An 11857-nucleotide genomic window follows, 5' to 3' on the forward strand; every position below is an offset into this window, starting at 1 on the left:
CTCTGTTAGAACACAGAGGGGTGTGCTATCCTGAAATGGAATCCCAGGAACAAGAACAGAGAGAGATAGAGAGAGAGCACATACTGGCATAATAATGTGGAATGAAAACACAACAGGCATTAACATGAACCGGACACATTCCCAGAGATCAAACAAATCTGTGCATTATCTCTGAACTATGTGCTGTGAGATCACAGTCAAATGACTGAGAGAGTTACATGGAAACTTCATCCACACGAACGGACTGACCACCAGAGCATCTGAAGCATTTCACACATACAGAACACAACATTCCCACAGGACAATCACCTATGCAAAGCAGAGACAAATCTTCCATGGAAACACAAAGAACTAAAGTGTCTCAAACTGCCTTTGAACAAAACACTGTGATTACTGTCTTTATTTAAAGGGATAATTCACCCAGAATGTATAATTCTATCAATGTTTACCCACTTTCACTTTGTTCAAATTTGAAATTAAACTCTTTTCCAAATGGTGACAGAACTGCCACGGCTAATTCGTGTGAACTATACCTTTAAACCAATGCCCAATAGGGCATTTTAAAACATGTTTTGTCTACTTTTTATGTTTATAAGAGAAATCATTGCCATAAACAACAAAAACAGTGCTCATCCCATCCCTCTAAGATCTGTAAGTAACTTTACGTAAGCTTTCCTCCAAGCTGCTTCGCATCTGTAACCAAAATGTTGAACAAGTCAGTGACATACAAAATGACAGATGACAATGACAGAAACGTTCCGCACACGGTCCAGAACAATCAGCGTGACCTCTGACACACAGAATGCCTTGAGCGCGAGAGGGGCGTTGCGCGCTCCACCTGCCCTAAAATAGCGCGGGCACGTGTTATGAACAGAGCACAATATAACACGTCAATATCAATATCAGCTGTCAAACACATTCTACTGCACGACTTTATTCCGTAATTTAAGTCCCGACAGTAATCTTTTAAACTTAAACTACTTATAAGCTATATATTATTAGGCTACAACTTATAAGTTGTATTTATTTTTACAGTATTTAGGCCATTTTATAGTAGCCATTTAAAACAACGTTTTAAATAATCATAACAAAACCAACAACAACAAAGATAGGCCTAATTAATAGGCTACATTAAAATAAGTATGGTGTGATTACGATTAAATGTGTTATTCAATGACCTTAGAGCTGTCAAGGTGGGTCTGTTCAGTCAGATGAACTCAAGTTCTACTCACATGTTTGGCAAAGTATGAAACTCTTCAAATGTCCACTTACACATCCACCGGTGAATGTTTTCCGTCGTCAACTACAATAACGACAAATGGAAGTCGTTAGAGAGTTCATATTACTGCGTGTAGCGAAGAGTGAAGCTAGTAGATCCCGTTCCCAGTTGAGCTCACCGGGAGAAGCGGCCGGGCGGCGGAGTGAGGGAGTGTAACCGGACGCGCACGCGGGGGTCTCTAATTATAACGACCACTCAGGGCAGTGCATAGACCTAAAGGAGCATAGCAGACACGCTACTAAATTAACCCTCTATGTAGATCAATAACCCCACGGTGCGAATTATTAATGCATGTGTGCAGGTCACCCATAATGTGTCAGCCACTCCGAAGACTTAAAAACAGGGTTAGTGGTTTTAGTAAAAGTCATACAGGATAGGTTTTAAGATGGGCTTTAAAGTTTCAGTATTGAGAAATGATAAAATATAGTACATTGCACTGCCACCAGATAGACACTACAAGTAGGCCTTCAACATCAGTTTCAACTTTTCACGTCGAAAAAGAACTATAGGTCATTATGTATCACTTTATTATAGATTTAAACATAACAAATAGGTCAAAAATATGGTTGTTTAAAACTTTATTAAAGATTTGCATATGTTATAACATATATGACACAAAATGTTTAAGAGATTGCATTTTCTTATAATAATTTACATGTAGCCTAAACATTTTACATTTAATTCTCACTGTATAACTCAGCACTTTGCCATCAATGTACATAGGCTATAGCCTACACGCAGCACACATGACATTGATCCTTAATAATGACAATAATTAAGCAATGTGCAGAAGAAACTGACGCAGAACTAAAGAAAATGTTGTGAGACAGCGTGATCACACTATTCAGGGGATTTGGGATTAGATCATATTATTGACTCTCTGAAAATAACCAGAAACTTCCCAAATTGACCACTAGAAGTCACTGTGGCATCATTTTAGACAAGTTTGTGCAATAACATTACTTGAAGATGTTCTCACATTAATGTAATCTTTCTTTACTATTATTTTCAACACAAAATGCTAAAATTTGTATGTCAGTAACTTACAAAAGTATAGTCATAATGGAAATGATCATGAACTTTTTTAAATGTTTGGAATTATTCATCAAATTTCCCCTATAATTTAGTGGCCCCACTTTGATCAATCCTAATGTTAACGTCTTTAGACTTTTGTTTGATTTGGCAGCAAATGCGTCTAATATGCCTGTTTGTCCAAACATTTTCAATGTCATTTTATTTATACTTTAATTATGTAGAAATATAATAAAGAACTGATTGTCATCCTAGCCCCTCAGTTATCATTATAAAGACCTCTTTTTGAGGAAAATTGCTTTGATTTTCCCACCATGTTGCCATGGTAAGTATCTGACTAAACTCTGAGTGTTTGGAGCCTGACGTCTCATATAACCTGTCCTGACACCTCCCTATTCTTTCTGGAGCCAGGACTAACCACAACCCACAAGATGGATGGATGAATACATGGATTAGAGGATGAAGGTGCTTCCCATTCTCTTCCATGTGAATGAGTCTGAACAAAAAGCAGTTCTTTCCTCTTCATTAAGTTAATGGATGTATGGCTGATGTACCCGAGTAAGATGTGCAGAGATTTCAGAGCCTGAGGGGCTGGATCAAACTCCACACACATGGACACATCGGCTCCTTCCCTGTTTGTCTTTGGTCTTATGTGACATCTCTTTATTACTGCTGGATGCAGTTGGTGCTACAGAGACAGCCCCTTGTGTTTTAGGTGGGGTTGGCAGTGCCGTTTCTAATAAATTAGAGATTTGTGCAAGTTCAGCGTCAGAGGTTCTTCAGGGCTGGAAGTGAGATTGATTCTGGAGAGTTCAGCTGTGCTGCATCTGCTATCCAGGTATCTTTGACCTTGCTGAACCTAAGACATAGAGAAGAAAGATATGTTTTAGAAATACTTTTATTTTATTAATTACTGTGATTTAGGCACCTGTTTTTTACCACTGAGATCCACAATCACTGGAAACAGCAATGGCTCCTTTGAGGTCTGGAGCACAGGGGTGAGAATCTTACAAAACACTTTTTTACAGAAAAATCATATCTTATAGTTATATAAATGTAATATTTTTATGACTGATTTTCAAGGATAAAATAGTAATACACCACTGTTCAAAATGTTGGGGTTGGTAAGATTTTTTAATGTAATTTATTTAATAAAAATACAAATAAAAATAGTAATATTTTGAAATATTACAATTTAAAACAACTTTTGTATTTTAATATACTTTTAAAATGTATTATTTTAAGGTAAAGCTGAATTTTCAGCATCATTACACCAGTCTTCATTGTCACATGATCCTTCAGAAATCTTTCTAATATGATGATTTGCTCAAGAAACATTTATTACTTTTACAAATGTTGAAAAAAGATGGGCTGCTTAATATTTTTGTGGAAGCCATGACTTTTTTCAGGATTATTTAATGAATAGAAATAAATAACATTTATTTGAAATAGATATCTTTTATCACATGATACATTGTCTTTGTCTATTAATCAATCAATCAATAAAAGTATTAATTTCTCAATTTTTTTTTTTTTTTTTGAATGAGTGTACATTCTGAAGGCATGCTACAAATTTTTACAAAAGTTTTAATGTGACCTTCATATAAGTAAAAGAAAAACAGTTCTGTTTTCACGGATCATTACTACTCAACTTATTAATAGCTCTAATTATAAACTGTGTTACGTTAATCAAGAGTAATTGCTTGAGTTTTTAGGAAGAGCACCTACAGAATATTGAACACTGAATCATTCTTCTGAGACACATGACCTGTTATTCTCTCTGTATGTGTGTGTTGTAGATTGTCTCCAGTGACTCTCCTGTGCTGTGTGACACTGGCTGTTTGGCTGTGCTGTGGAGCTCATACTGAGGCTTCTGTGCTCAACCTGAAGCGTTTCATCGGCTGTGCAGTTCGAGAATTTACCTTTCTGGCCCGTAAGCCGGGATGCGGTGGGCTGCACGTCACCACTGATGCCTGCTGGGGACGCTGTGAGACCTGGGAAGTAAGACTAATGAAGCTTGTGAACAATATTTACTAAAGCGAGAGAGAAGAGCTCTTGCAACACCTGCAATATGATGAATGCTTAATCAAGATTATATAAAACTGTCAAGGAGAAAATACTTTATTACAAGAATTGTAATGCATTCAAATGATTTAACAGGGTTAATAGATCAAATTAATCACATTAAAACCACAGATATACTGCACAGTGGCAAAAATAATAGACAAGGTGATTTTGTATTTAATACAAATTGAATCAGCCAACAGGGTTTAAAAAACTTATTTTATATTAGAAAAAAAATGATTATATATTAGTTTAGAGTTTGTGATTGTGTTTGTAATTGTGTTTGCTTTTTACACATAGGGTGGTTGAAAGCACTTTTGGAGAACAGAACTCACTTTGACCCAAATAATCACAAAAATTGAACAGCTTTTCCTTTAGTGCTCTTAAGAGAGAGGCAGGAACCTCTTGGGCTGATTGCTTATTAAAGAGGGAAAAAATAACAGAAAATTAAGGAAAATGGTTGCTCAGTCAGGCCTGGCTTTATTTTTTAATGTTGTATAAGATGTTTTACATAGCATTATTATGTATAAATAGTACTAGTATTATTACTGCTCTTATTGATACAATGATCTGAAGGAGAGTGACAATTTATGAGCAACATACACTGTAAAAATGTCAAAATCAACTACTTTTAAAGGTGCCATCGAACGTTTTTTTACAAGATGTAATTTAAAGTCTAAGGTGTCCCCTGAATGTGTCTGTGAAGTTTCAGCTCAAAATACCCCATAGATTTTTTTAAATACATTTTTTTAACTGCCTATTTTGGGGCATCATTAACTATGCACCGATTCAGGGCTGCTGGCCCTTTAATCGCATGCTCCCTGCCCATCGAGCTCACGACTCTATAATACAGTACATTTACAAAGTTCACACAGCATATATATCCCTCAAATGGATCTTTACAAGATGTTCGTCATGCATGCTGCATGCATGCGTCAGATCATGTAAGTATAGTATTTATTTGGGTGTTTACATTTGATTCTGAATGAGTTTGAGGCTATGCTTCGTGGCTAAAGCTAACATTACACACTGTTGTAGAGATTTATAAAGAATTATAATATGAATGATACAGACTGCAAGTGTTTAAAAATGAAAATAGCACCGGCTCTTGTCTCCGTGAATACAGTAAGAAACGATGGTAACTTTAACCAACAGTAGCCTACATTAGCAACATGCTAACAAAACATTTAGAAAGACAATTTACAAATATCACTAAAAATATCATGTAATCATGGATCATGTCAGTTATTATTGCTCCATCTGCCATTTTTCGCTGTTGTTATTGCTTGCTTACCTAGTCTGATGATTCAGCTGTGCACAGATCCAGACGTTAATATTGGCTGCCCTTGTCTAATGCCTTTCATTATGTTGGGAACATGTGCTGGCATATGCAAATATTGGGGGCGTACACCCCAACTATTATGTAACAGTCGGTGTTATGTTGAGATTCGCCTGTTTTTGGAGGTCTTTTAAACAAATTAGATTTATATAAGAAGGAGGAAACAATGGAGTTTGAAACTCACTGTATGTCATTTCCATGTACTGAACTCTTGTTATTTAACTATGCCAATATAAATTCAATTTTTAATTCTAGGGCACCTTTAACTCAAAAATATAACTGAATCAACCTGACAACATTAGAACACTCCAGTTTTAAGGGTGAGATCAGGACAGCACAATTTCACTTTTAAAGAAAAAAAGTGCCTTCAGAGACAAATTTCAATTTCAGTTAATGCGTTTGGATTGGAACAGACATTTGGGACATTATTTAAAAATTTAAAGTTTAGTAGCCTAACTGTTAAATATTAAACTTTAAAGATGCTTTTAAGTGTACGGTCTATCTAAAAAATAAGTCTGAATGAAAAGTCCTCATTATGACATCACTCTGACACACCCTCTTCTCACCTGTCAATCACCGCAGAAGCCTGTCCTTGACCCGCCCTTCATCGAGTCGCATCAGCGCGTGTGCACCTATAACGAGACTCGATTAGAGACGGTGCAGCTGCCGAACTGCTCAGCAGATGTGGACCCGTCCTACACCTATCCAGTGGCCATCCGGTGCGACTGTGGGGTTTGTCTCACCAGCACCACTGAATGTATCACCTCGGTCTGATATGCAGGAGAAAACAGCCATTTTGTTATGGTTAAAACACCAGAGGCCATGTGCACTGCAGGAATAAAATTAATCAGTTTGATGTCTATGTACATGTGGGAGAGATTTTACCTTCAAATGGTCCCTGTATGTTTCTTTCTCATCCTCTTTTGGTTGTTTATCTATCCTCCTCCCTTTTTTCCTGAAAAGAGCAAAATTATAACTATAATAAAATAAAACTGCAAACACCATGTCTGCGACCTTCTGTCATAAACTGAAAAACAAGGATCTTGTAGTGACAGGATATAAGCCATAAAATGACTGTACCTAACATTATAAGTTCCATCTTAGTTTTTTAATTATTTTTTCTTTTAATTATTACACACACACACACACTGTTGTTCAAAAGTTTGGGGTCTTCAAGATTTTTTTTTTTTTAATTAATACTAAATTAATACTTTTATTCAGCAAGGACACTGTAAATGTTGTTGTTCAGAAAAAAAAAGCATCACCGTTTCTATAAAAATATTAAGAAAAAAAAAAATCGATAATAAAAAGAAATGTTTCTTGAGCACCAAATCAGCATATTAGAAAGATTTCTGAAGGATCATGTGACACTGAAGACTGGAGTAACAATGCTGAAAATTCAACTTTTCTATCACAAGAATAAATTACATTTTAAAATATATTAAAATAGTAAACAATTATTTTAAATTGTAATATTATTTCAAAACATTACTGTTTTCACTGTATTTTCTACTGTATTTTTGATCAAATAAACATTAAGGAAATCGTACTGACCCCAAACTTTTGAACAGAAATGTATTTCCATATATATTATCTTAAATACTCATATGGAGGTGATTTAAAGGACATCATCAAATGGCTACACTGCATGCTGGGTAAAATAAACCAAATCCAATTCTGTTCGAATGGTAACTTTTTTTTTTTTTTCAGGAGATTTGTTATGTATTTGTTCCAAATAGTTGAGGCAAAAGTCTTGTGACTATGACACATGTCTATATGTGTGCGTGAGTGATAAAGAAAGGAGGAATGAGAGAAAGTCGTGTGAATCTCACGGATGCAGGGGGTCCAACCACCTGCTCAGTGCTGCTCTGATCTGAATCACTGATTCATCGCAGACAGTCATTCATTGTGATATATTATTACAGCACCACCTGCTCCGACTTTTCCTTCTCAGGCCGTCCAGATAAACCTTTTTTTTTACTCAGTCCATTCCTGCATCCGAGCATTTTCTCTGTTTCATGTGCTGATCACACACATATGAAAACACATGAGAATGAGAATATATAATTTTCTCATCATCAGCATCCTGCAGCACTGAAGACTAATTTCTCAGAAAGCCGTATCGCTGTGAGTTCACATGTCCCAGCAGTCCCTGCGAGATAAATTATTTAAAACCTCACTAATGTGGAAAATGATGAGAAAACATTTTCCTTTCCTATTCTGGCATTGTATTGAGCAGCATGCATATGATTATTATTATAACCTATTCCATTATAACCCTGAACACATTCTGGTGTAACGCTTCAGGAGGTCAAATTCAGCAGCTTTGTACTGGAAATTACATTTAGGGCCAGCAGTTTAATATAGTTTCATTAAGTTCCACAATCACAAATATGTGCAGAATGCAAATTAGTTTCATTGATTTTGCTAGGGTAAATGTGGTGGTTCTTCCACAAGAGTGGGACACAAATGGTGATCTTCATTGAGACAAGAAATTGTACAGTTCTGTTCCGAGCTTCTGACCTATCAAATCAAATCAATAAAAAATTAAATAACATTCACATTTTGAAGTTTCATCTAAGATATTGCATACTACTAACCAGAAAAATTGTTTTCAACATTGATAATAATAAGAAATGTGTTTTGAGCATCAAATCAGCATATTACAATCATGTCTGAAGGATCATGTGACACAAAGACTGGAGCAATGATGCTGAAAATCAGATTTGCCATCACAGGAATAAATAATTAATTTTTAAGTAGATTTAGTCAACAAACTTCTGAACTTTTTATCAATACTTTCCTATACGTGATGCTCTCTAGGTTGCACTCTTTCAAAAGGCATACAGATTGACAGAGAAACAAAGTGAGAAGAAAGAGAGTTAGGTCATGTGATCTTGTAATCTTAGCTTGTGTGAAATCTGCTACAGAGAACTGTCTGATATCTGGACAATCTGATCAATAAGAATCTGATATCATTCCCATTCATCTGAACTGCACACTACTTCAGAATGGCTGTCAATGCAGAAAGATTGAGCAGCAGAATGATGGTATTTTTAGGGCCCAAGCGAAAATTCGCGCAGGGCCCTCTTGTTCTTCTAAGGATTATTATTATTATTTTTTTTTTTTTTTTTTTTTTTTTTTTTCCGTCTTCCGGGGCTTTTTGGGGGCCTTAACATGCTCAAAAACTCTTGAAAATTGGCACACACATTGGAATCCGCGGCCATTAGGACGCCGGAGAGGCTGGTACCCGGGCGTGGCAGGGGGGCTCGACAGCGCCCCCTTGAAAAAAGTCTGAAAATTTGGTCCATATATTAAACATGCTTGCACGTATTAGTATGAAACTCGGTACACATATAGACCTCATCGGGCCGAACAACTTTCGCGCTCTAAGTTAATCGCCACGCCAACAGGAAGTCAGCTATTAAGGGTTGTTTGAAAAACGCATGCTCTGGAATTTGATATACTCCTCCTAGACGATTAATCCGATCGCCACCAAACTCGGTCAGCATGAAGTCAAGACACTGATGATTAAAAATTGCCAGGGGATTTTTGATATCTCGAACGGTTTGGCCGTGGCGAGGCAACGAATTTATGGCGAGAAAAAGGAAACAGGAAATGTGTTATAACGTCTTAATACATATATTGATCTTTATGAAACTTCACGAGTGTGTTCGTTATAGGAGTCTGATCACATGGATGTGACTATTGTGAGTCAAAGTTATAGCGCCACCAACTGGCAGCAGGAAGTGTATCACTTTTTGAAATGTTTTGAGATCACCCTCTTATTTTTACCTGATTTGCTTCAAACTTCATCAGTGTAATGTCAATACACAGCAGATGTAGACCTATGACAGGATTTTTGATATTTGAAATATTGTTGCCATGGCAACAGGTCAAACTGTAATAATATTCTTGAGTGTTTTTGAGGCTCTTAACATGCTTCAAATTGCATGAAACTCGACACACACATCAATATTGTCAACCAGTAGACATGGACAAAGCCATAGAAATGGGCGTGGTGGAGGGGCTCAGTAGCGCCACCTTTTGACAAAAGTGGGGGTTAGTTTTTCCTACAGTCACCAAACTCGGTACACATATTATTCTCATCAAGCCGGACAATTTTCTAATTTACATTCATTAGCTCCGACCAACAGGAAGTCAGCTATTTTGGTTTGAATGTTAATTTTTTGAAAAAACAGGCTATGAATTTTATACTACTACTCCTACAGGGTTTATCCAATTTACACCAAGCTTTTTTTTACTTGTTGCGAACACATTGAAGTTGTTTAATTGCAAACGGATTTTGGATATCTCAAACGGTTTGTCCGTGGCGAGGCAACGAATTTATGGCGAGAAAAGGGAAACAGGAAATGTGTTATAACTTCTACATACATTGATTGATGTTTATGAAACTTCAGGAGTGTGTTGGTTGTAGTAGTCTGATCACATGGATGTAACTATTGTGAGTCAAAGTTATAGCGCCACCAAATGGCAGCAAGAAGTGTATCACTTTTAAAATGCTTTGAGATCACCCTCTTATTTAGGGCCCAAGCGAAAATTCGCGCAGGGCCCTCTTGTTCTTCTAAGGATTATTAGGGCCCAAGCGAAAATTCGCGCAGGGCCCTCTTGTTCTTCTAAGGATTATTATTATTAGGGCCCAAGCGAAAATTCGCGCAGGGCCCTCTTGTTCTTCTAAGGATTATTATTAGGGCCCAAGCGAAAATTCGCGCAGGGCCCTCTTGTTCTTCTAAGGATTATTAGGGCCCAAGCGAAAATTCGCGCAGGGCCCTCTTGTTCTTCTAAGGATTATTATTATTTTTTTTTTTTTTTTTTTTTTTTTTTTTCCGTCTTCCGGGGCTTTTTGGGGGCCTTAACATGCTCAAAAACTCTTGAAAATTGGCACACACATTGGAATCCGCGGCCATTAGGACGCCGGAGAGGCTGGTACCCGGGCGTGGCAGGGGGGCTCGACAGCGCCCCCTTGAAAAAAGTCTGAAAATTTGGTCCATATATTAAACATGCTTGCACGTATTAGTATGAAACTCGGTACACATATAGACCTCATCGGGCCGAACAACTTTCGCGCTCTAAGTTAATCGCCACGCCAACAGGAAGTCAGCTATTAAGGGTTGTTTGAAAAACGCATGCTCTGGAATTTGATATACTCCTCCTAGACGATTAATCCGATCGCCACCAAACTCGGTCAGCATGAAGTCAAGACACTGATGATTAAAAATTGCCAGGGGATTTTTGATATCTCGAACGGTTTGGCCGTGGCGAGGCAACGAATTTATGGCGAGAAAAAGGAAACAGGAAATGTGTTATAACGTCTTAATACATATATTGATCTTTATGAAACTTCACGAGTGTGTTCGTTATAGGAGTCTGATCACATGGATGTGACTATTGTGAGTCAAAGTTATAGCGCCACCAACTGGCAGCAGGAAGTGTATCACTTTTTGAAATGTTTTGAGATCACCCTCTTATTTTTACCTGATTTGCTTCAAACTTCATCAGTGTAATGTCAATACACAGCAGATGTAGACCTATGACAGGATTTTTGATATTTGAAATATTGTTGCCATGGCAACAGGTCAAACTGTAATAATATTCTTGAGTGTTTTTGAGGCTCTTAACATGCTTCAAATTGCATGAAACTCGACACACACATCAATATTGTCAACCAGTAGACATGGACAAAGCCATAGAAATGGGCGTGGTGGAGGGGCTCAGTAGCGCCACCTTTTGACAAAAGTGGGGGGGTTAGTTTTTCCTACAGTCACCAAACTCGGTACACATATTGTTCTCATCAAGCCGGACAATTTTCTAATTTACATTCATTAGCTCCGACCAACAGGAAGTCAGCTATTTTGGTTTGAATGTTAATTTTTTGAAAAAACAGGCTATGAATTTTATACTACTACTCCTACAGGGTTTATCCAATTTACACCAAGCTTTTTTTAACTTGTTGCGAACACATTGAAGTTGTTTAATTGCAAACGGATTTTGGATATCTCAAACGATTTGGCCGTGGCGAGGCAACGAATTTATGGCGAGAAAAGGGAAACAGGAAATGTGTTATAACTTCTGCATACATTGATTGATGTTTATGAAACTTCAGGAGTGTGTTGGTTGTAGTA

At 37.1% G+C, this 11857-nt stretch overlaps 2 protein-coding genes across 13 annotated transcripts in view; one reads left to right on the plus strand and one right to left on the minus strand.

The window, feature by feature from the left end:
• The window catches only part of syne2b (spectrin repeat containing, nuclear envelope 2b), a 137365-nt gene extending 135951 nt beyond the window's left edge, over positions 1-1414 (minus strand). For 11 of the 12 annotated variants that reach the window (XM_067386681.1, XM_067386686.1, XM_067386683.1 and 8 more), the window contains exon 1: positions 1233-1414. The gene's annotated coding sequence lies outside the window, so the exon portion shown is untranslated. The remainder of the gene's footprint in view (positions 1-1232) is intronic. The other variant, XM_067386675.1, reaches the window with a different exon arrangement.
• A 1866-nt stretch (positions 1415-3280) lies between these two features.
• gphb5 (glycoprotein hormone subunit beta 5) lies at positions 3281-6488 on the plus strand. The gene is made up of 3 exons (XM_067386780.1): positions 3281-3309; positions 4111-4312; positions 6297-6488. Exons 1-3 carry the CDS (start codon positions 3281-3283, stop codon positions 6486-6488), a joined length of 423 nt encoding a protein of 140 aa, XP_067242881.1.
• The last annotated feature ends 5369 nt before the right edge of the window (positions 6489-11857 follow it).

This window comes from Chanodichthys erythropterus, chromosome 5, assembly GCF_024489055.1.
Source record: "Chanodichthys erythropterus isolate Z2021 chromosome 5, ASM2448905v1, whole genome shotgun sequence".
NCBI lineage: Eukaryota > Metazoa > Chordata > Actinopteri > Cypriniformes > Xenocyprididae > Chanodichthys > Chanodichthys erythropterus.

Coding starts and splice junctions, on each gene's coding strand:
- gphb5 (XM_067386780.1), top strand. CDS start 3,281: ATGGCTCCTTTGAGGTCTGGAGCACAGGG. Junction 3,310..4,110: donor TTGAGGTCTGGAGCACAGGG/GTGAGAATCTTA, acceptor TGTGTGTTGTAG/ATTGTCTCCAGTGACTCTCC. Junction 4,313..6,296: donor GACGCTGTGAGACCTGGGAA/GTAAGACTAATG, acceptor CAATCACCGCAG/AAGCCTGTCCTTGACCCGCC.